Source organism: Astatotilapia calliptera, chromosome 18 (assembly GCF_900246225.1).
Source record: "Astatotilapia calliptera chromosome 18, fAstCal1.2, whole genome shotgun sequence".
Taxonomy (NCBI): domain Eukaryota; kingdom Metazoa; phylum Chordata; class Actinopteri; order Cichliformes; family Cichlidae; genus Astatotilapia; species Astatotilapia calliptera.
Window position 1 is genome coordinate 248,054 of NC_039319.1, and position 22,282 is coordinate 270,335.

Sequence of the window (22,282 nt, forward strand, 5' to 3'; positions counted from 1 at the left end):
ATAAGAAGGCAGCAACCCAAGTATCACCCAAGTACCATGACACCGGCGCAGTGTCGACTGCGATGCCAGTGAGTCTCCATCCTGCTGTGTGCCTGATATTCAGACAGTACCTGAAGGAACTTTGATCCTTTCAGACCCCAGTCCTACGAATCGCACGTCCTACGTCTCGTTCATCCTTCAGGCAGCTGATCTTTAGTAATTAGCCATGCAGAGCTGGTAAAAGTACAGACATTGTGTACTTTAGTAGAAGTACAAATACTGCTGTTAAAAATTACTCCAATAAAAGTACAGATTCAACTTCTTTACTCAAAAGTATAAAAGTACTGGCTCTGAAATGTACTCAGAGTAACAAAGTAGTTCTTTGGAGGTTTCTGTGCAGCTAGCTGAACCCTGTGCTACATTAACACAATGATGACAGATGGAATACAAACTTCAGTCTGTTTATTCTGTGCTTGATACGTGTTGGAGCTGATGGAGCGACACCAACAGTGTTTGCAGTCGCACGTGTTTTTATTTGCACTGTTTCACTGCTTGTAGCACACACACCGGCTAGCTCAGGTCCTAGCACAGCTTTTATCAGGGAGCCATGACCAGGTGACAGAGCTCAGGTGTGTCAGCCTCCCCTGAACCGTGTGTACATATATGTATATCATGTATATTGTGTTGCCTAAGTTGTAGTTGTCCTGGCTGATTTCCATCCTCCACACTGATAGCACACTCTTTGTCTTCTTCCCAGACGGTATACATTTGGTGGTCAATGAATCGCTTCGTCAGTATGGAGGACCAGGAGTGCCAAAATAAATTAAATATTTCATTAAATACATATATTATGAATTAAATGCCCATTCATTTCATTTAAAATATTACATTATTTCTTTCCTTTTTAATTCATTACTTAAACATTTAATTATTTAATGGGCTATTTAATTGTTTTTGGTACTCCTGGCCCAAACAAATGAACAAAAGATGTTCTCCTTCATTTCTGTTAAACACAGCTGTATGAAACGTTTCCAGCTGTTAGTATCATGGTTGCTAGGCAACCTGGGCAGCGACGGAGGCTAGACCATCCCATTTCACAAGCCTCGCACTTCCGGCCTTAGCGGTCTTTGAGTACGCGGCCCTTGTGGACTGTTAAGGCTGCAGACCCTGAATTGGGATACAGCCAATGTGACAGATTTAAAACCACGAGGACTTCCATGTGAGCTTTAAATGAGCGTCCTTCTTCCTCTCCTGTCCTTCTAATCTGTCTCCACCTCTGAGTGAACGTAGCTTTGTCTTTTCTCTCCCTGTCAAATACAGCAGCTGGACCTTTAGCTGCAACACACTGTGAGACAAACTGCATGTTTGTTGAGCTGATAAGTGTCAGCTAATAGAAATGAGCTGACAGCGTTGCTCCTCTTCTGTAGTGTTAGCTCGATGCCAAAGAGTGTGTGTGTAAACCCATCACAGTGCAGCAAACTCACCTGTTCATCCTGCAGAGGATTCTCATGCAGCCTTTAAATGACACAGTCAGTCTGCCTCAGTTTGATTAGCAGCAGGTTTATGAACAAACACAATGTGACATAACTATTCTCCTGAAAGTCTCTGAGCTTTTTACCGTTAACACTGTTTGTAACTGGTATTCCTCAGAGGCTGCCCTCTTTAAAGCGCCTTCAGGAAACAGACCAACACCACGCTGGGAGGTTGTTCAGATTCTTAGCAATCCTTTCCTAACTCCTTATCAACTCTCCTAGCCTTCTTTCCTTGACCTCAATGATATTTTTGCCTAGATCAAGGAAAGGAGGCTCAGACATGCCATAAGTACAGAAAAAAGGATGGACTTTTTGGACCACACCGTGAGTTGACTGAGGTCAAAAGTCCTTTTCTCATGGAAGAGGCACCCCTGCTGAGGGTCATGGCCCTCTCTGTTTACAGTCTGTGCTGATTTCAGGTAACAAACAGAGCCAGACAGCGTCATGTGACACATTCTGAGTTTATTCTGGCAAAGAAACACGGAGACCCTGAGACAGTCAGCCCACCGGCCAGAGGTCACCATTTACCCACAATTCATCGCTGTAGCACCTGTATGCGCCCCCTGCAGGCTAAACAGTCTAGAAGAGCGCGCTGCAACACAACATCTTGACCCCAGGGTCAAAGTCAGGGACAGAAACACTTTATTTAGGGTTAACCCTGACCCCGCATGACCCCAGGTAAACACAACCTCAGGTAAGGAGACAGTCCCACATATAGGTCCCATCAGTCTGTTAGCCTAGCTTAGCTTAGCATGAAAGCTGGCCGCAGGAAATCTGTTAGCTTAGCTTTAATTAGCATACAGGCTAGAAGCAGCGAACCTGTTAGCCAAGCTGAGCCCTGAGGAAGACAGTAAGGCTTCTGCGGGTGGAGAGCCCTCAGTTTGGTCTGTCAGGCTAAATTTAAGTTTGAACTGAAACGTTTAAAATTTCCTAAAACGCCCAGTTTGTCTCCGTGCTCTCCCCATCACTGGGTAACCCCACCCATCACAGGCTGGCTTCCACAAGGAGCCAACTGAGGCCAAATACAAGCATCACTTTGTCCTTGCCAGATTCCTGCTAACTGGAAAATAAACTATGTCTGATCATTATCATGCTCTGTAGATGCTGCTAGCTTCTGTTAGCATCTATTAGCTTTTATTAGACTACGTTAGCTCCTGTTAGGACTTTTTAGCATCCATGTGCTCCTGTTAGCTTCCATTTGCAACCTTTACCTTCTTTTAGTGCCTGCTAACATCGGTTAGCACCATAATAAACAAAACCAATCCTTCGTCATGAGCTGACAGCTGGCACGGGGGTAAGTTGGGGGTAATTATGCACAAACTATAGCCCTCACAGTCTGATTGCCATGTTTATTATCTTTCTGTCCAGTCCGATGGCATGATGTCATGAGGAGGCGGAGCTTAGAAACAGGAGGTAAACAGAGCATTTAACACGCAGTACAGTGGGAGGAGCATAGAGATCCATGACAGGATGACCGTCAGCAGAGTTGGATCCAAGCCAGCTAACCTTCTGCGGCTAGTTTACAGAGAGCAGAGGAGGCACCGTCCTCAGTCGGACATGTTGGCGTCTTTCGCAGAATCCGCCACGCTTCAGTCAGCGCTCCAAGTCCTGGTCACAGTTCCAGTTGTGGTCCTAGCAGAGCTCGGTCCTCCTCTGCAGGTACTGCAAGATGGCGTCAGTTCCCTGTGAGGAGCCCCAGACCCTCTTCAGGGCTTCACACTCGCGCTCGTTAGCTTGCTCCAGAGCACTGCGACTCGTGTTCCTCATTAGGGCCTTGGACTCCCGCAGGACCTGCAGGACAGGAAGTGACACCACGAAGGACAGAGTCTGTGACTGGAGCAAGTAGATCAATGAGTTTGTGTACTGATCTGTGATCTGAGTGTAGGTGACATCAGTCACAGAGGACAGCACCTGTGGGTGGGTGTGCACCACCACACCAGCCTGGCCCCCTTTTTAAAAAGCCCACGGCTGACCCCGCCCACCTTGAGTTTTAGGCCACCTGATGAGGGTCAGCGTCTGACGTCGGGGTGAAACGCATCACTGTGACATTTCACCGCAGACGCTTCAGTGCTGACCTTTGACCTTAGCCCCACCACATAACCTGTTTGGAGGCTTTAAATAATCAGGACCAGATCTGATCAGGAATCAATACAGTAACCTTGGAAACGTGTGTGTGTGTGTGTGTGTGTGTGTGTGTGTGTGAGAAAGAGAGATAGGAACTGACCAGTGAGTCAACGGCGACCAGCTCTTTAATCCGCAGCATCACTTCCTGTGTGAAGGTCCCCGGCCACAGCACCTGAGATACCAGCCCTTTAAGACACGCCTCCTGAGCTGTCAGCTTCCTACCGCTGAGCAGCAGCTCGTTTGCCTGAAACACAGCACAGGAAGTGAGGAGGAGTTGCGAGGCAAACCATGCAGGACATTTAACAGTGCAGGAAGCAGCTGACTGACCGCAGCAAGCCCCATGATGCGAGGGAAGGAGAAGGAGGAGCAGGCGTCGGGCGTCTGGCCGTACGCTGTGTACGGTGTTTGGAACCACGCCTTCTCATTGGCCCACACCACATCACACAGTGGCAGAATGGCGGCGCCGAGGCCAACGGCCGGCCCGTTCACTGCCGCCACGATGGGTTTCCTGAACTGGATGAAGGTGTTGATGAAGGTCCTGAGAAAGAGGGCACAAGGGTCAGAGGTCAAAGCGCCCAGCTCACCGATGCAGCGATTATTCCATCGAGGAATCAGAACAAACAAGCACAAAAACATGGGCTTTTCACAATAAAAGGTTCCAGTTTATCAATGACTCTCTTTGCTCTGACAGTGTAGATGTTAATTACTGTTAACAGCTGACGTCAGCACTGCCGTGGGATGGCGGCACAGCAGAGCGCATCCCCGGCGTTCCAGGTAAGAGGGCTTCAAGAGGAACGAGCAGCAGGAAATACAGGTGCTGGTCATAACATTAGAATATCATCAAAAAGTTGATTTCACCAACTCCATTGAAAAAGTGAAAGATGTTTACGTCCAGTCCACACAGACTGACATATTTCAGGTGTTTCCTTCTCTCAGCCAATGAAAACCCCAGATTCAGCATCTTATCGTGAATATTACTGAAGACCAATACAAACAAAGTGTTTTCAGGAATCGTGGCCAACTGAACAGTCTGAGCATGAGCAGCTCTCGATACATAGCTGGGCTCCTTTTGCCTGAATGACGCAGCAACGCGGCGTGGCTCGATCAGTCTGTGGCGCCGCGCAGGTGTGACGAGAGCCCAGCTTGTTATTATTATTGGTATTTGTCGTGTTTATTATTCTTATCGTACCTTCCATATTTCTGTTGTTCAGCGCTTTGTCAGCCATGTATTGTTTTTAACGTGCTATAAATGAAATTTGGATGGAATTGGTGAAATAAATCAACTTTTTGATGATATTCTAATGACCAGCACCTGTATATAAAACACGAGCTACGAGACCAGATCTCGGCCGCAGAGGATAACGACAAGCGTGGAGAAATAGGGCGGTGCCACATGACCGAATGAAAACGTCTGTCATATTATACACTACCGTTTGTTTCATGGTGTCATAAAATCTACCGTTTGCAGCGAAATGTTTTCATGGGAGCTGAGAATCCAGCATGACCAGGGAAGACGAGGCAGAACCAGGCAGCTCCAAACAGAAGGACCAGTCCACACAAACCCAGGACCTCAGTCCTAAACGGGGGGCCGCCTCTGCAGCAGGGAAACCGTTTGGTTATGAAACGCCTGACACGGACCAGAAAATTGGACTATGCACATTATGGCACAAGCCGGTGCCCACCTCAGACTCAAACACCACAAAGCTCTTCTCAGGAGGATGCAGAGTTTACGGACGAGAAGCAAAAACGAGCCGTCAGGCGCTCCAAGTAAACCTCAGACTCAAACGTCAGAGCGGGCTCCTCCCCGCAGCACGCCGTGGAATAAAGACTCAAAAATGTATCGTTTCACGCAGTCAGAACACTCGACACCCAGCTGGAAACACCGCACATGTCGAGCTACCCGGGGTTCACAGGAAAAGCACATTTAGGGACAGAGATGGTTATCGGGATGTCTTATGTCAGGAGACTGTGGTCATGTGGCACAGCCCGAGGCAGAGGCTTGCTGTGGTTAAAGAAGGACGAGAGGAGGAACCTCCGTCGACGCTGGAGTCAGTGGATCGCTTACTACCACAAAGACTGGAGCTGGACTCAACTGAGCTACAGGTGGGAAGAGCCCATCGCCACGACCACGGCAGCCTGGCAGGAACGTGGGCTTGAAACACCTGCACGTGATTATGCACCCGAGGTTTCAACGCGACAAAGGGAACATGTTGGAGCAAAGGCAGGGCGGAAAGAGAGGATTTCAAACCCTGCTTGCAAAGATGAGGTTTTGGTGAGGTTTGAGGGAATGGTGCTCCATGACTCAACCAGCGACGCTCAAACGCTCGGAGACTTGATTGGAGCGTAGCCGGCGGTTGCCAGGGCGCACAGACAGAAAAACAAGCCTTTCGGGGAAAGCCTGAGTTTTAAACGCTAACAGCAGGAATGTCGGCTGGACACAAACAGAGTTTAGCAGCTGACCGAGCAGTAAGGCAGTAAAACAGAGTTGAGCACCAACACTGCTAGAACAATGGCCACTGGCTGGACGCCATTAGAGGGCCCTTCCTATTGGAGGGTGAGAGAGCCCCTGAAGGCCCCACAGCTGGAGGTCAGCACATGTCTTTTTCTTGATCATTTAAAGAGTTCATGTTTTATACAGCTGTAATGTTTACATGTGTATACTGGGTCTACTACTGGCACGATACCAGTCCTTCCTTTTAATGTTAATGGTCTGTCAAACCCGATGAAGTAAAATGAGGAAAGAAAAGCAGCTCAACTACAGGGAACATGACAAACGCATCTTCATCCTGTTATAACTCTGTTATAACAATCCTTCAATTAAGCAAACATCGATGGATGGATTACAGGCGTCCAACTCCTCGAGGGTTATGTATTATTGTAGGGTCTGCCTTACAATATAAAGCACCTTGAGGCGACTGTTGTTGTGATTTGGTGCTGTGTAAATAAAGTTGAATTGAACTGAGGGCCGGTGTCCTGCAGGTTTTAGTCCTTGATCCAACACAGCTGATTTAAATGACCTCCTCAGCATGTCCTAAAGTTGTCCAGAGGCCTGGTAACGAACTCATCGTGTGGTTCAGGTGAGTTGGCCCAGGGTGAGATCTAAATGTGCAGCACAGCGGCCCTCGAGGCCTGGAGTTCCCCACCCCTGCTTTAGAAGATATAAATCTAAGTATTTACAAGTCTGAGGCAGAGCCTTCAGTTTACAGGCCCCTCTTCTGTGAAACCAGCTCCTAGTTTGCAAACAATTGGAGAAAAAACATAAAATGAAAACAACAGTCGAGGATATTAGTTTTAAAAAAAACCTGAATAACAGGAAATACTGAAAAATCGATTTTTTGTGAAGCAAAGCGGTTATAAAGGAGGCTCTCAGTCAAACCATTGGCCCAACATTTAAGACAAAGTATTAATATTCAGGGGAATACTGATTAGCCTGCTATACTGATGGCATTCTGATTTATTTGGGACTACCAGCTAACTCAGTGCCTGTACTGATGCAGGCGTTTGGCTATTCTGGTCAATTACAAAATGAATATAAGACAGGTACTCGATTACACCAGGAGAGAAGATGAAATAGTTACAGAACTATTCGAGTGCCATTATTCACCAGTACAGAGGATACAGTAACACACAAACAATCCATCAGAATGAATCTACCACCCAAGTTATTATATTTATTCCAAACCCGGCGGCAGGAGTGAGTGGGAAACAATCCCACGACTAGGGATGGGTATCGTTTAGGTTTTATCTGATACCGGTGCCAAACCGGTACTTTTGAAACGGTGCCGGTGCTTAAACGGTGCTCGAACCGGTGCTTAAAGAATGGAGAACACAAACTTTGTCCAAAAACCTCTCATGTTCAGCTGTTTTTTTGTAAAAAGATAACAATATTAGCCTTTTCTGCAGCTATGGGGCATATATGGTATCACTCTTGGCTGGAAGCAGTGCTTAAACAATGAAAAAAAAACACAAACTTTGTCCAAAAACCTCTCATGTTTAACTGTTTCCCACTTTTTCTTTGGTCATTTTAGCCTTTTTGGCCAGGGTGAAGGGAGTATCTGCCATCAAACAAGAAGACAGCCGCATGTAGCTATGATGATGTTTGCTAGTTCACCTTACATGCATTAATGTAATAACGTGGTTAGCCTACTCAACGTAAATTACACACGAACATTAAGCTACTCACGCAGAGAAGAACGGCTGCTGCTGCATCATCATCCTCATCATTTCTGCTACACTGGCAGGGCTAGGGGCCAGGACTCTCCTCTTCGGGTTTGTGGGGGATGTTGCTAACTCCGGGTCTGATAACAGGCACCACACCCGCAGTAGATGCACTCGGTGCGAGGTCTCGCAGCAAGCTATCAAATACGGCGCATTTCTCGGCTTTTAACAAAACGCTATGCGTCGCCAGGTGTTTCATCAGATTCGAGGTGTTACCTCCTTTGACAGCATCACAGTATCAGCTTAAAGCACTTGTTGCTGCTGAGTTTGCATCTTTTGCTGTGAAGTACAGCCAGACTTTTGACCGCTTCGCCTTGGGCCTTTTTATCTGTAGCTCTGCATAAAAGAACTTACGTACCTGGCCCCGCCTACTATCCTCGGAAACGTAAAATGATTGGCTGGAATCTAAAGTGTATCACAGCTCAGGAAAAAAAAGCACCGAAATAAAGCACCGAAATGTGCGCTGCTTTTCGGTCTGGTCACTACCATTTATGTCAGAACCAGTGCCATCATGGCACCGGATACCGGTACCCATCCCTACCCATGACTGGGACAGAGTGTTGTCCAAATATATCCGGCAGGCTGAGGGAAGAGGAGGGTGGGGCCACAGTTAAGGCCTAAAGAGCTGCAGCTTTACGTGAGACCATGAAGGAAGGCAGCCTACTGCGTTTCTGTAAAAACATCTGTATTTACACACGAGGCTGTTGTCAGAGGAAACCTGCAGACGGATCATTTCTGCCTCGCACACAAACACTCGGCTCTGTAATCGATATAACCAGGAGGACTGGACAACAACACGGGCGCGAGCTATGACATCATTCAGCCCACTGAATGATGTCATAGCTTTTACCCTCAAGCTGCTCGCAGATACGTTTCTACTGCAGGTCTGGTTTTGGCCACGTTTCCATGCCGACGACAGAGCGCTACAGAGTTTAAACGAAGCAAACGTTGGCGTTACTGTATAACGGCTGCAGCCTTAGACGCCGCTCAGCGTTGCCGCGTGTTACCTGATGGTTTCGGCCATTTTGATGCTCTCCTTCTTCCTGTCGTCCGTCAGGCGTCTGATGAAGTACAGGAAGTCCAGTCCGCAGCAAAAAACGCTGCCAACGGCGCCGAGCAGCACCAGCTTACTGTCGTCCGACGCCGCTGTTGCCATGGCGCTCTGGATCTCCTTCATCACCTGACAGGGACGAGACAGAGGTGAATTTCTGGGCATGTGGGGGCAGTCTGACCGCAGGGGCGGGGCCTCACCTCCGGGTTGAGCGTGTTGTTGTCAGAGCTTTTGGTGGACAGCAAGATGTGGGTGAAGCCATCTTGTTTCTTCACCACGATGTCACGGTAACGGTACGCACTCTCCGTCTGACGCACGCTGAAGCGAAGCCGTTTATCGAACGCTGAGCGCTCCTCCAGGCGCCGCTTCCCTGTCACCGTGGTCGCCCCGGCAACAGCACTCTGCAGACCCGACATCCCACCAACGGCGACGCCCTCAATCAGTGGCGAATTTCCTAGAGAGAATGCAGAACATCAGAACGCCCACTTCCTGTCCACAGACAAAACAGCAGGTCATGGGACAACGACCAATCACCAGGAAGGAGGCGGAGTTTACTGTAAAATGAATATGGTTCTCATATATCACTATCAGGCTGAGGCTGTAAGGAGCTCTCCTACTGGCTGTTAGAAACACAGCTGCTCTCACCTGAGCGTGACGCCGCCTCGTAACCGATCAATCAGTCTAAGGATCGATCTGGTGGTCCGGCTGACTGATTACACCATTTGGTAATGGCTGATTGATCAGTAGCATGCTTCCCCCCCCCCCCCTGGGCGGGACTCACCTCTGCCACTGAGCGAGCGCATGGCAGCTGGTGTGATGGGGGCTCGAGGCGGTGGGTTCTGACTGCGGGGTCGGGTCCCCATGCGCGCTCGCTCCTCTCCAGGCCCCAGCTGGATCCCTGACGGCGGTTTCTCCAGCAGAGCGACCTCTGGTGGGACCAGCTGAGCCTCGCCTGCCTCCAGGCTGTGTGCCGCCTCGCTGGGCGACTCCTCGGCGTCTGGGCGGCCATTCATTGGGCTCTTTGGGACCAGGATCTTGATGCCTGTTTTTGACAAGTCCACGCTACGGCGGGCGGGGCCGGCCGGAGACGCCGACATCAGCCCAAAGCTGTCAGCCGGCAGCGGCTGCTGTAGGGGGCGGGGCGGGTTGGCAGGGAGCAACTGAGTTGGGCTCGGAGTAGATCTCGCCTGGTTACGGTCGCCCGAACCGCTTCGGATGTCCGCATCGACGTCGCCGCGAGAGGCATGTGGCTTGCAGGGCGCTTTGTGGACGGGGCCCCAGTGAAGGTTAGGCGTGCTGCGTGTGGAGCGCAGCAAGGCGCCGTCTCTGTGGCGCTCGGCGTGCTGGCGGTTGAACTGGTGGACATACGCCATGCACGTGGACAGGTGACTCTCGGGCTCCCAGGTGTCGCCCTCAGCGCCGTACCCTCGCCACCTGACCAGGTACTCGACCCGACCTTTCCTGTTCCTGCGCCGGTCCACAATCCGCTCCACCTGGAGGACACAGAGGGCGGAGCCCACAATAAGCATCACGCCACTACTTTGGTGACGTCACATTGTGACGTATTACAGGTATTGTTCACTAATCAGATCAAAACTTCCTCCGCCGGAGGGCACGGACCACTTCAAGTGTGAGCTCCCAGCAGGCTCGCGAGGACAGTTACAGGGAGAGACCGGAAGGCTAACAGACAGCTACCATTGCGCTAACTGTGCTCACGTGCGGCCCCTCTAGCGACTAGCTGTAGTTTTTCTCTGGACTTCTCTCCAACCGTCTGCCTCGGACTCGATCAGTCGATAACTGCCTAATTTGTTCGACTTTCCTAACTTCATAAACTCCGCCGCTTAGCATGTTAGCATTAGCTCACATTACCTCGTAGAGCTCCTCGGTCGCCATGGAGATGTCCGCGTGCACGGGCAGCTTCAAGAAGCTACTTCAGGGGCGCAGCAACATGAGGGACGGTGTGTGTGTATGTGTGAGTGTCGATCCGCGCGGAGCTGCAGGTGTGTGTGCTCCTGTTGGCTCAGGTAACTATACCCCGGTGTTAGCTGTTAGCACGGTGGCGTCTCACAAGCTTCCGCTCTGACTCTGACCATGACCTTCAAAATAAAAGCCCCACCACGACAGGAAGTGACGTATTGCAGTTTTATGCACTGATGTGTAATTTTCTTTTTATTTGTTTCTAATTTAAATAATTAAAAATGGAAACATGTTTATTTCTGCTATAAAATTTAACCAGCTGGGGCCTCTGCTGACCCTAGAGGAAGTGCAGTATTTGGTACTTCCTGTGTGTGTTTCACGTTTTTTTTTCCACTCTGGGATTCCAAAGGTCAGTTTTCCTTAGTTTTGCAGCCATAGTCAGAGCTGTTTTCAGTTGTCCATACACTAGGGGAAGAAGCTTCAATGCTTCCTTTATGACCTCCTTTAGTAGAGGAGACACTGGACCATCTTTATGAAAAGGGAGGAGAAAATGGCGTCCCATAATTCGTTGTCCATCCGACCATTCATGAAAACATAATCGCAGTAGCCAAAGCGGAGCAGATCATGTAAATGTCCATTCTAAGTGTTTTTTGTTTTCATTCAGAACCTGTATATATATTTATTTACAGCTTTTATCAGCAGCAGTGAAACTCACAGCTGAACCCTGAGCGTCACATGAAGAACACAGAACGCTGTATGAGCGCAACATTATGATCTATACGAACTGATCAAAGTGTGCTTGTATGATCAGTGATCGTTAGTAATGTCCAGTGTTGGGAAGGTTACTTTAAAAATGTATTCCACTACAGATTACATGCACCGCTGCTCTACTCCCTCTACACTTCAGACTGTGTGGCCACCCACGGCTCCAACACCATTGTGAAGTTTGCTGACGACACAGTGGTGTTGGGTGCCATCTCCAACAACGATGAGGTGGCCTACATGGATGAAGTGAAGAATCTGGCATCGTGGTGCCAGGACAACCACCTCCAGCTGAACGTCGGCAAGACCAAGGAGCTGGTGGTGGACTTCAGAAGGGGTCAGCACAGAGACTACAAGCCCATCATCATCAATGGAGCTCCAGTGGAGAGGGTGCAGTCCTTCAAGTATCTTGGTGTCCACATCTCCTCAGACCTGACATGGGCTGCCCACATTCAGGTCCAGACCAAAAAGGCTAGGCAGCGCCTGTATCACCTACGACAACTGAGGAAGTTCAGGGTCTCTCCAAAGATCCTCAGGATTTTCTATACAGGCGCTGTGGAGAGCATCCTCACACAGAACATGACATCGTGGTTTGGGAACAGCTGTGTGAAGGACCAAAAAGCTCTCCAGAGAGTGATCCGTACAGCAGAACGCTGCTGCAGGATTGCTCTCCCCCCGCTTCAGGACACCTACACCAGGAGATGCCGGACTAGAGCAGATACTGAAGGACCCGTCCCATCCTGGCAACAAACTGTTCCAACTTCTGCAATCTGGTAGAAGGTTCCTCATCATCCGGGCAAGGACAGAGAGACTCAAGAGGAGCTTCTATCCCCAAGCCATCCGTGCCCTAAACACACACACCCGCCCTCTCACATTATCTATAATTGACTGAGTCAGGACTCTTCCAGACACTAAACCAAGGCACAATGTACATTTCAATTCCTTTAATTTTAAATATGTTTATATTGTCTATCCTGTAAAATAGTCAGATGTCTATTCATATTAATGTACAGAATTCACCTGCTTGCTGCTACTACTGCACATTCACCCAGTGTATATACTATATGTATGTATATATATATATATATATATATATATATATATATATATATATATATATATATATATATATATATATATATAATGTTTTTCCTCTACACCCCCCCCCCAATTTTTTTGCACATGTCGAGGAGCGTGTCAGGCTACATTTCACTGTGTGTTATACTTGTATAACTATGCATGTGACAAATAAAGAACCTTGAAACTTGAACCAAAATGTATTTTGTAACGTATTCTGTTACGTTACTCAATGAGAGTAACTATTTTGAATACTTTGGATTACTTCATATATTATCAAGCTTTTTACAACTACATGAATGAACTATTGCTGTGTGATTTATTACTATTACTGAAGGTTACTCTCCACACCAACACCAACTAGATGTTTAAATCTTAATATAATGAGTAACAGTATGTGGACATTAGGTAAGGCTGCACTTTTTGCAGCGATCTCGTATAGAAAACTATTCCGCGCGTATATAAATCAGGTCCGCGGCGCCGAACCGTAGTAAAGGGACCTCTGGCTGATACGTCGGGTTCGTGTCGGGCTCGTAGCCAAACACTAGCTTTACTTTGTTGTCTGGGTCACTTTGCTAGCGAGAGACAGAGAGAGGTGATGAAAGGCTGCTCCAACAGAACTTATTGTTTCAGAGGAAACACGAACACAGTGTACAGTCGAGTCTTAACAGCTTACTTACAGCTGGACTACACTGCCCACGAGGCTACATTCTTTTTATGTGTATTTTATGTGGAGTGAATAAATAAAAGTATATTTACAGTGGCCCCTAGAGACAAAGCACATACAAACTAAAACGCAACGGAAGTGCTCCAGGATGCCAGGGGCCGTGTTGAGCTTTTGTTACCTAGAGGCAAGCCAGGAAGTACCAGCAATCGGATTGGGTGTGTGGTAGTAACAGGTAAATGAAGTTTTGTTTTTAATTATTTGAATATGAAATAATATATATATATATATATATATATATAAATATAAATAAATAAGTGTTTGTGTATTAATACAAAAACAATAGACATATGAATTCGATTGTGTAATTTGAGTGATCTAGTAGCTCTGTTTTGGAAGTTAACACTAGAAATGTGTTTTGGAGTTTGTACGTGCTTCGTCTGTAGGGGCCCCCATAAATATTTATATATAAACATACATAAAGAAAACCATGTTTTTTTACATTACTAATTCCTTTTGTGCATAATTTTATATTGTTGCTGATAATTAATTAATTAATTAAAGCAACAAAACAACCTGAAGAGCCGGTTCTCTAAAAAGAGCCGGAAATCCCATCACTAGTGTCCGCTACGTTGAAACGCTCGGGCCGCTCTGCCCGCCACAGTTTCAAATTGGTCATGTGACTGCATGGCCACATCTGATTGGTAAAAAAGTTACCAGAAACGTCACTGGCCGCATGTGTTAAACTAATTATTTTTTTTAAAAAGTAACGAGTTGAATTTTGCAAATGTAGCAGAGTAAAAGTACCGTTTCTTCTTCATAAATGTACTCAAGTAAAAGTAAAAAGTATCGTGCAAAAAAGGTACTTTAAAAGTACATTTTTTTCAAAAACGTACTCAAGTAAATGTAACGGAGTAAATGTAACTCGTTACTACCCACCTCTGCATACAGGGGGCGTCCTGATATAACATGGCAGCCTCATGTTTCCTTCATGTTTTTACCTGCAGCACCGAGGATCTAACACCTGAGCTCAAGGTTTCCCAGCCCAGGGTGGAGTCTGTCTCTGTCTTAGATATGAAGCTAAATAAACACAAGTTATTACAGTTTACAGGAAGCGTAGTGACATGGAATAACTTTAACATCATGCAGTTATCTGTAGAGAAGCGTTTGGCTGATCAGAAGAGTGAAATGTTTGTGTCAGATTTGTATTGCTGGATTGTCATTTATGCCTAGAAATATATATTTGTATATGCTTAGAAGTATATAATTGTTTGTCTCATCCTAGGAGGTCTGTAACAACTGTGTAGCATGAAGAGGGGGGTGCGTTCACTCCTCTCCAGAGTGTTCTGGCATAGATCACGCACCCCTCTGGATCATGAGCAAGGTCGTATCTTCTCTTCTGATATATGGTATAGCAAACACACGTATATCTGTTTAAGTCTAAGTGCCTTTGTTTAGATGAGCAGCAGGTTTAGGGAAGTCTTTATGGGGTCACACTCTGACCACACACACACACACACACACACACACACACACACACACACACACACACACACACACACACACGGTACTCTTTGTGTGTGTGTAGACGTCATATGTTAATGAACCTATGCATATTCATGTGACCTCAATAAAGAGCAGTGTTACGAGGGAGCGGACGAGAGCGACTGGGGTCAAGCGAAGGAACGGCGTTTGTCCGGTTCTCTCCCGTGCACGAGAAACTCGAAACTTCGCCTGCTCGGTGTTCAATGCTTTTTGCTGTGTAGTTGAATAGTCTTGAACATTCCAGCGAATAGGTTTATGCTACAAACCTCAGTTTGGTGTTCTCGAGTTCTGCAGTCTGATAAAACCGACCTCAGCATCAAATCATTTTACTTGATAAGTCCGGATACTTCTTTCTCCTGTGCTTGAATTTTACTTTTGCGGCAGCATTCATTTCAAAAAGCTTAGCGATAACTGAGTTCCTCTCAGCTGTTCATCAAAACGGTCTACCTTAGTAGTTAACTTTTGTATAGCCTCAACAAGAGCAGAGTCGGATCTTTGTCATGGCTCTTAAGCTTCAAGGCAGGAGCTGTGGACTGGATGCTACTGCTGCCTGCAACCTCCGTGTAGTCGTGTTCACATGTGGAAGAGGCTATACCAGGTTTGTCTTCTTTTCTCGGTCGGCATGTCAGACTTCTGGTTCTGGGGATGCGTTCAACAAAAGAAAACAACATTCGGGGCGAGTAAAGGTGAGGCGACAAACACACACGTGCCCACCATCTTACCGCCAACCTGTAACACCGAGTACTTCCTGTGCGTACCTGTGTTGTAGCGGGACACAGGCTGGTTTGTGTTTGCACTCTGAATGAAACAAACTTTCATAGAACACCTTTTCTTTGCTTTTGTTTTATTGCAGCTGTTCTAACAGAACTTTTTCCATCGATGACTGTGGGATTCAGGCCGAGTTGTCACAGATCAGAGGAAAACGTCCTCGGCTAGGCCGTGATTCTGGATTGATCTCAGGTCCTCTCGGTAGTCCTTGCCATCAGTCTGACTTCTTCTTGCTTTTTTTGTGGCCTCCCAGCGGAGGCGCTAACAGTGGCGTGCCATCTTCATCAACCACAGTGGGGCGGGCCTTAAAGCACAGGTAGCAGAAGCAGGCGCCGATGGTAAGTGGAAAGGCGACCAGAAAGCAGCCGAGCAGCGGCGCGTGGCTGAAGACGGGCTGTGTACGAGAAACATACAGTCAGACTGATTAAACAGGAAGCAGGATGATGATGATGATGATGATGTGACTTACTGCCAGCGTGACTCTGGTATCATAAACGAGGCGTCGGACTCGTTGAAGGGCGCCGTTTCCTCCGTGACCCTAAGGCAAAGAGCAGACAGATGTTCAGAATCCAGCAGCTGCTTCCTGTCTGGAGGTGAGCCTCACCTGACTCACCTGCATGCTGCCATTCAGCACGCCGTCCAGGAAGTCCAGCAGGTTCTGCTCCGTTTGCACAGTGCCAGGGGGCAGGAAGTAGCCATCATTGGACAGATTCACCACGATGAATGTGGGCACAATGATCTCACTGTTGAAAACAATGACAAGTCAGAGGCGTCCAATCAGAGGAGTGAAGCTGATGTCAGAGGTGAAAACTCACCCCATCACCAGGCCGCTGATGTAATCAGAGCCGGCCATGAAGCCGAAGTACATCTCCCTGAAGGGGCGGGGTCAGACAAGAGTGGGCGGAGAAAGGTAGAGAGGGAATGAGATCGGAGTTCGCACCCTGTTTCCTGTACTTTTCAGAATAAAAGTCTGACCTGCTGTAGATCTCTCTGTGCTCTGCAGCCACACTTTCCAACAGACTCTTATACCTGAACAGGTGACAGGAAGTGCTTCAGAGCACAGTTGCAGGTAAATTTTACCCTGAAGATGAGTACTTAGATACTTTTTATTATCATTGTGCAGTTGCTTGCACAGCACAATTCGAATGCAAGACCACAAAGATGCAAAAGTAAAGAAAACAACATACAAAGGAAAAAAACAATATAAGTAATATAAGTACACTATATTCATGGTATATGAGTTACAGAAACATTGAGGGGGTGTGTACAAGGACAATAATATAAAATCATAAATAAATAAGGGTGGAGGGGCTATGGTCACTAAGGATGGGACAGTAACTGCACAACCACCAGAATATTGCACAGAGGGAACAGAGAGAGAGCAGATGGGGTTACCTGAGACTTTCTTCACACAGGTGCTTCTCCTCCACCAACGCCAACAGCACCAGCTTACCTGCAGGACAGAGGCGGAGTCACTGCACCTGAGCCAATCAGCAACCAGTGAGTGAAATCCAGGCATTTCAGTGCTTTGTCCCAAACAGACCCGCCTGCTTCCAGTTTCATTATTGTTCAGGTGAACGTCTCCCTGACAGGAAACTCCATGAACAGATGGGTCTGTTTCCAAAGTCAAAGTTGCTCAGTGCTTTGGCTGAAGGTACCTGATGACATCACAGTGCACTCAGGTGTTCTGTGGTACCTGTCTCTCCCATGGCATACAGAGTGTAGCTGTCGATCTGGGAGAAGTTTGGGAATCGTTCTCTGTTAATCCACAACTTCAGGTCCCCGTCACGTTCCTCTGAAAGACAGTAAGCAGCTTGTTTAAGTCAGGTGAAATGCACACAGCAAATGCATGAATTCCCCATGTCAGTCTGATTTGTAACAGAAGCGTTTTCTCAGAAGAGCTGACAGCAGATACAAACCACAAAGCTCCATGTGCACATGACGGAGTTACTAACCACATCAACCACACAAGATGTGAGACATCTTATTTCAAAGGATTCCTCAAGATGTGAGACATCTTATTTCAAAGGATTCCTCAGTCTGCTTTTACTGCCACAACTTCCAATGACTGTGATCAGTTCAAAGTTCAAGCCTGGATCCTTTTAGCCTAGTTTAACCTGACTTCCATGATGGATCTCATTGTCACACACCTGCACTTCTTCCTGCTGACATTACTCCTCCTACAGATTCTCCCTACTATCAGTCAGTGTCCTTCAGCTGGGTGCACAGTGAGATTCAGCACTGACACAGCTCTGCTACGCTGGTGATGCTCAGCTGTATTTCTGTTAAACCTGAGTGAACACTTTAATGGATCTTCAGACTTCTTCGTTCTCAGTCCTGGTAAACTGAGCTTCTTGTTTGTGGTCCTGATAGCTTCTCTGAGGAGGTTATATCGGTTCCCTCATCAACAATATTAAATATTGGTGTTATTTTATCTATCTGGTCCAGAACTCAGCAGGCAGGACTGACTAAACAATTCTTGTTTCCCTTTGCTGTCTTCATTTTAAAATTGCATTGTTTTTATAGTTAATATTTACAGTTCAGAGCTAAAGTGTGTGCAGGACCATGTATGTTTTAATGTGTGAAGTATGTCTGTGAAGGTTCTCAGTCATCCAGGTCATCGTAGTCTAAGGAGCTTGGAAAGAAAAGCGTCTGGACTTCTTTGAGTTGCTTGAAGACGTTTCACCTCTCACCCTGGCTGATTGTGACCCACACCCCGGCTCATGTGATCAGGTAGAGGATCATCAGGGGTCCTTTTGTCCCTCTTTGGGGGGAAACTCCCACTAGGTTTAAATCTGGGACTCTCCACCATTTGACCTTAGAACTGAAGAAAATTCTCGGATGAGAGGTGAAACGTCTTCAAGCAACTTAAAGAAGTCCAGACGCTTTTCTTTGCAAGCTCCTTTGACTTTATTGTGTGAAGTTACTGTGTTGTAGCTGTACAACACGATTTTCAATTTTTTTTGTAAAAACAAGTTTTGGTGGCTGAAGACATTTGTGCAGAGCTGTAGCTTTTTTGCTGTTATTTAATATTCCACGAGAAAGAGTTCTGTTGGCCCGTTCATCAAAATTAACTCACCGCTGTAGGTGAAGTAAGTCCCATCTTTAAATACCACCACAGCAGGCAGAGTGGACAGAGACACCGCCTGAAATAAAGACAGATTATCTACAGACTCGGACGCAGATTATCTACAGACACAGATTATCTACAGACACAGATTATCTACAGACACAGATTATCTACGGACGCAGATTATCTACAGACGCAGATTATCTACAGACGCAGATTATCTACAGATTATCTACAGACTCGGACGCAGATTATCTACAGACGCAGATTATCTACAGACGCAGATTATCTACAGATTATCTACAGACGCAGATTATCTACAGATTATCTACAGACGCAGATTATCTACGGACACAGATTATCTACGGACACAGATTATCTACGGACACAGATTATCTACGGACACAGATTATCTACGGACACAGATTATTAGAGTTAGTTTTGAGAGCTCTCGCAAAAGTTCATTGTAATTTTTTTTTCTCCCATGTCCCTTGCGGGGCTCCGTATTATCTACAGACACAGATTATCTACGGACACAGATTATCTACGGACACAGATTATCTACGGACACAGATTATCTACGGACACAGATTATCTACAGACTTGGACGCAGACATGTTCCTCCAGGGTGGGAATGATGAGTATAAACGTGTCTTTTTAAAGGAACACACTGACGTTCCAGGAAAATATTACACCTGCTGCTGGATGTCCACCACATTTTGAAACCTTGTGGACATAGGGGGGATTTTTAAAGTGTTTTAAAAAGTTTTGTCTCAGCATGTGGATAAGGTCAGCTCGATCAGGTGATGGACACGTTTGACCAACAGACGAAAGAGTTTTCTGACCTTCGGTAGGACGTCTCTGCTGGTTGAGAAGAAGTAAGTGTGGACAATCAGCTGCTCAGCGACTGACGTGTAGTTTCCCTGAAACACACCACAGGTCAGTTGTGTGTGTGTGTGTGTGTGTGTGTGTGTGTGTGTGTGTGTGTGTGTGTGTGTGTGTGTGTGTGTGTGTGTGTGTGTGTGTACCTTTAGCGGTGACGTGGCTCCTACATAAACAAACATGACATCATGGCGGCTCATGGCGTGCTGGAAGAGCTGCACACTACTAAGTGATCGAACCAGCGGCCTGAGCAATAAGACAGATTCCCAATGTGATATCATTGTGACATCACCGTCATGTTAAACATCATTTTCCCTTATTTTGTGTCGGCTGTCTAAACTCACCCAGCAATCCGATTAGCAAAGTCCATTATTCCATCTTTGGTTCTCACGCCTGAATAATTATATTTTATATTCTTCTTTAACCTGGAAACAGGAAACAGCTGGTTAAAGATCTGCAGCATGCCTGCATCACTGTCACACCTGTCACACCTGACCATGGTGTATCTCTGCCTGTTATACCACCTGACTGAGGTGCATCTGATGGTGTAAAATGAAACACCTTGTGGTGTTTGGAGCTGCGGTTTCAGTCAGTGGATCTGATGTGTGTGTGACGTCACAGTGAGGACTTACATAAGGATGGCTGGATACGTTCTGACGCGAAACTCTTTGGCCAAACCTTCAGACAGAGAGAACACATCTGACCTCTGGGCTTTTATTTTGACAGTCACAGACAACAATTTGCTGGTAAATCAGTGCTTTAATTTTTACAGTGACTGACCGGTGTTGGCAGTTGCATCTGATTTGCCGACGTGGACCGGAGAGCCGAGACTCCTATATTCTGATCCAATCTGATGCCAAACCGGATCCAGTTGTTTACAGAACGTACACCAGGGGGCGTAAAACTGCAGCGAGACACGACAGGGGCAGACGACACTCAGAAACACTCAAGAAGTACTCAGAAGATACACAATTGCATGACAAGTACTCTGAAATGAACCGCAATACAGTCTCAGAGGATGTTACTAACGTCCAATATCAGATTTCTCTCTGCTTTCAAAGCAAAATCGCTCTGCTCTGATTGGACCCGACTGTAGGATCAGGTAATCGCTCTGCTCTGATTGGACCCGACTGTGATGCAGGTGGAACGTCACCTGTGTTTTTTGTGCTTTTATCAAACAGAGTCAGTGCGGACGTGTTCTTTATCACGTGGAGTACCGCTCGGCTCCATCCTCAGACTTGTTCAGCTTGCATCTGTTTCCCCTCAGTTACTTAATCTGCAGGTATGCTCAGGTGGCCTCAGATTTCTACTGTCTTTGAACTGAACTTGGATTAAGTCTTTGTTCTTGATCCTGATCATATTTTTTTTTACCCTGGGCAAACAATTACCAATCTGTACAACCTCTTAATCAGTGATCATTGATCACCCCCCACCCCGCCGAGACCATGCAGTGCTTTTCGTGTTCTTGGTTCTTCTTGTTCGGTTGTGTTTTAACGCTGCTGCATTCTGTGTTGCTGCTGCAGACACGTAGTGTTTAGTATTATTATTAATAAGTACAAATAAAAATAAGTACACACATTACACAGAGTAAACTCATCTGTACCTTGATGAGCCAGATTTCATCGTCTCCTTTTGTCTCCATGAAGCTGAAAAGACGATCAATCAGCCTGATTAGTGATTACTGATCATCAACCTAAAGTCAGTTAAATTCAACATTCAGTTTGAACTCACGAATCATCGAGCTCCTCCACGAACGCCGCCGCAGACGCAAACAGCAGCACTGACCACACACACACACACACACACACACACACACACACAAACAAAGGTCCATTAACTTAGTCTCCAGGCCATTTGACCCCGATCCCACTGATCATGCTCTGATACTTCAGGCCTTCGTTCACCTGATACATTGAGTCACATGACTCCATCAGACGTGGAGTATCAATACCTCCAATTAAAACTTTCAGATTAAAGTTTAATCTCACAAACATCAATCTGTGATCAGATGATTTGGGGCCGGCTCAGGGGGAAGCTGATTCTTAAAAATGGACTGTATGTGTTATTGTAGGGTCTACCTTACAATATAAAGCACCTTGAGGCGACTGCTGTTATGATTTGGAGCTATATAGATCAATAAAATTGAATTGATTTCAGCTGAAACCAGAAACAGATTCAGACTGTTTTCAGATTAACAGCTCAGTAATCTGACTGTAATCCATCTGTAGGTTCTCGAGTCTCGAGCTGCCCTTTCCTCACACTCTGAAGCTACGATAAAGAGGAAGAAAGTTTGGACGTACCTGAGAGCAGGACTGTGGTCCTCCTGTCCGCCATAATGGCTGAAACTGGATTAACAGCACAGAACTAATCTGCTAACACAGAACACACTGCTAATCTTACAGATTAGCAGGCTGCATTCAATCCACTCAAACTTTATTCACAGCTGCTTCACATCAACAACAAATGCACAGCTGACATTAAAGCTGCAGGAGGCCAGGGGAGACCAGCAGGGGGCACCACTGCACCAGAGGGAGACAGGAAAGAAGGACAGAAGAGGAAAGAGATTTGGAGAAAAGGAAGTGATGAAGAAGAAAGGAGGAGAAAATGGACAAGCGGTTTAATGTTTTCTGCTCTGATCTATCTATCTATCTATCTATCTATCTATCTATCTATCTATCTATCTATCTAGATAG

The 22,282-nt window shown here is 46.5% G+C and overlaps 2 protein-coding genes across 2 annotated transcripts; both read right to left on the reverse strand.

Moving 5' to 3' along the window:
• Positions 1–1,956: 1,956 nt before the first annotated feature.
• Positions 1,957–11,041, reverse strand: cdyl (chromodomain protein, Y-like). Its single transcript, XM_026150164.1, has 7 exons — positions 10,774–11,041; positions 9,686–10,397; positions 9,105–9,358; positions 8,861–9,033; positions 3,963–4,173; positions 3,736–3,879; positions 1,957–3,302 (listed from the first exon to the last, which is right to left on the reverse strand). The coding sequence occupies exons 1-7, from the start codon at positions 10,795–10,797 to the stop codon at positions 3,144–3,146; spliced, it is 1,677 nt and encodes a 558-aa protein (XP_026005949.1). The 5' UTR covers positions 10,798–11,041; the 3' UTR covers positions 1,957–3,143.
• A 4,655-nt stretch (positions 11,042–15,696) lies between these two features.
• LOC113011372 (protein disulfide-isomerase TMX3-like) lies at positions 15,697–22,037 on the reverse strand. The gene is made up of 16 exons (XM_026150898.1): positions 21,890–22,037; positions 21,321–21,369; positions 21,193–21,235; positions 20,370–20,493; positions 20,222–20,267; positions 19,934–20,014; positions 19,736–19,835; positions 19,553–19,630; positions 18,717–18,783; positions 17,334–17,432; positions 17,033–17,090; positions 16,613–16,666; positions 16,453–16,509; positions 16,251–16,380; positions 16,107–16,175; positions 15,697–16,031 (listed from the first exon to the last, which is right to left on the reverse strand). Exons 1-16 carry the CDS (start codon positions 21,921–21,923, stop codon positions 15,852–15,854), a joined length of 1,269 nt encoding a protein of 422 aa, XP_026006683.1. The 5' UTR covers positions 21,924–22,037; the 3' UTR covers positions 15,697–15,851.
• Between the last annotated feature and the right edge of the window lie 245 nt (positions 22,038–22,282).